The sequence below is a fragment of the Diachasma alloeum genome, unplaced genomic scaffold, assembly GCF_001412515.2.
Source record: "Diachasma alloeum isolate Michigan unplaced genomic scaffold, Dall2.0 Dall_scaffold_00490, whole genome shotgun sequence".
In the NCBI taxonomy this organism is placed as follows: Eukaryota; Metazoa; Arthropoda; class Insecta; order Hymenoptera; family Braconidae; genus Diachasma; species Diachasma alloeum.
The window spans coordinates 92,807-94,461 of NW_021680623.1; the positions used below are offsets into that span (position 1 = coordinate 92,807).

The 1,655-nt window shown below is 48.0% G+C and overlaps 1 protein-coding gene across 1 annotated transcript; it reads right to left on the reverse strand.

Annotated features, from left to right (window-relative positions):
• Positions 1-799: 799 nt before the first annotated feature.
• Positions 800-1,267, reverse strand: LOC107042529 (tetra-peptide repeat homeobox protein 1-like). The gene has a single exon (XM_015263598.1). The coding sequence runs from the start codon at positions 1,265-1,267 to the stop codon at positions 800-802; it is 468 nt and encodes a 155-aa protein (XP_015119084.1).
• Between the last annotated feature and the right edge of the window lie 388 nt (positions 1,268-1,655).

The window sequence follows — 1,655 nt, forward strand, 5'->3', positions numbered from 1 at the left end:
AATCGATCCTCGAATTTAGCCATGATCTGCGGAATTAATCTGCGAATCAAACCGCGACCTGCAAATTAATTAACCCCTTCACTCATCCCCTCGCGGGGTGGATTGACTAGGTCACCGAAAAGGTCCTTTGTAATGCAAAACCGCGAATTAAATTGATTAACCAGCGAATTAAATAACCCTTTCATCACTTCAAGGGAAAAAATCGCGAATTAATTAATAAAACCGCGAATTAAATTGATTAACCAGCGAATTAAATAACCCTTTCATCACTTCAAGGGAAAAAATCGCGAATTAATTAATCACACCACGAATCAAACCGCGAATTAAACCGCGATCCCGTGAGTTAATTAACCCTTTCATCAATTCGAGGGAAAAAATCGCGAATTAATTAATAAAACCGCGAATTAAACCGTGACCCCGCCTATCAGACTCTGAATTGAAACGTGACGTCGCGAATTAATTAAACCTTTCATCGCTTCAAGGGAAAAAATTGCGAATTAATTCATCAAACCGCGAACCAAACCGCGAATTAAACCGCGAATTAAACCGCGATCCCGCGGATTGATTAACTCTTTCATCACTTCGAGGGAAAAAATTGCGAATTAAAAACCCACCCACCCACTTTCATCTGACTCCCCTACTGGGCCCCAACGACCAGGTCGACGCCAAAAACGTGGCGCTCGAATCGGCATTACATAACTACTGTCCAGGAATCGGAATGGAGGGAGGGGGATAGGAATCCAGCTCCACATGGACGGCTCGGTGAAGACATATGTCCAGGTGGAAGTCCAGGTGAAATTCAAGTGCTAGGAAATCTTCCAGGTGAGGGAAAAATTGCCGGAACTGTTCCAGCTTGAGGTCCAGGACGGTGAACTCTCCCAGGGAGTGGTCCAGGTTCAGGAACTGTTCTAGGTAGAGGTCCGAGTTTCGGAACTGTTCCAGGTGGAGGTGCAGTTTCGAGAACTGTTCCGGGTACATCTCCAGATCCGGGTACACCAGACCAGACTGCACCTCCGCATGGAACAGTTCCTAGACATGGAGGTCCACTTGAAACAGTTCCTGAAATTGCACCTCCACCTGGAACAATGTCCAGAACTGGACGTTCACCCGGAATCATTCCCGGACCTGGACGTTCACCCAGGACCGTTCCCGGACCTGAAAGTGTACCCGGAACAGTTCTCGAACCTGCACCTCCACCTGGAACAGTTCCTAGACATTGACGTCCTCCTGAAACAATATCCAGACCTGGATGTTTACCCGGAACCATTCCCGGACCTGGAGATGCACTCAGAACCGTTTTCGAACCTGGCCCTCCACTTGGAACAGTTTCCAAACCTGCACCTCTATCCGGAACAGTTCCGGAATTGGGACCTCTACCTGGAATAGTTCATGAACCTGGACCTCTCCCTGGGACAGTTCACAGTCCTGGATCTGAAGCTGGAACAGTTCCGGGAATTTTCCTCTCACCAGGAAGAATATACCTAGCACTTGAACATAACCTGGACCTCCGCCGGAAGCTGGATTCCTACCCCCCCCCCCTTGCCGATTCCTGGGCCCCTGACTCTGCCCCTGATCTTCACCCCAAGAGAAAATTTCATAATCACCATTTTTCTCATTCAAAAACCTTTGACTTGAGATCTATTGGTCCAGTGGGC

Coding starts and splice junctions, on each gene's coding strand:
- LOC107042529 (XM_015263598.1), bottom strand. CDS start 1,267: ATGGTTCCGGGTAAACATCCAGGTCTGGATATTGTTTCAGGAGGACGT.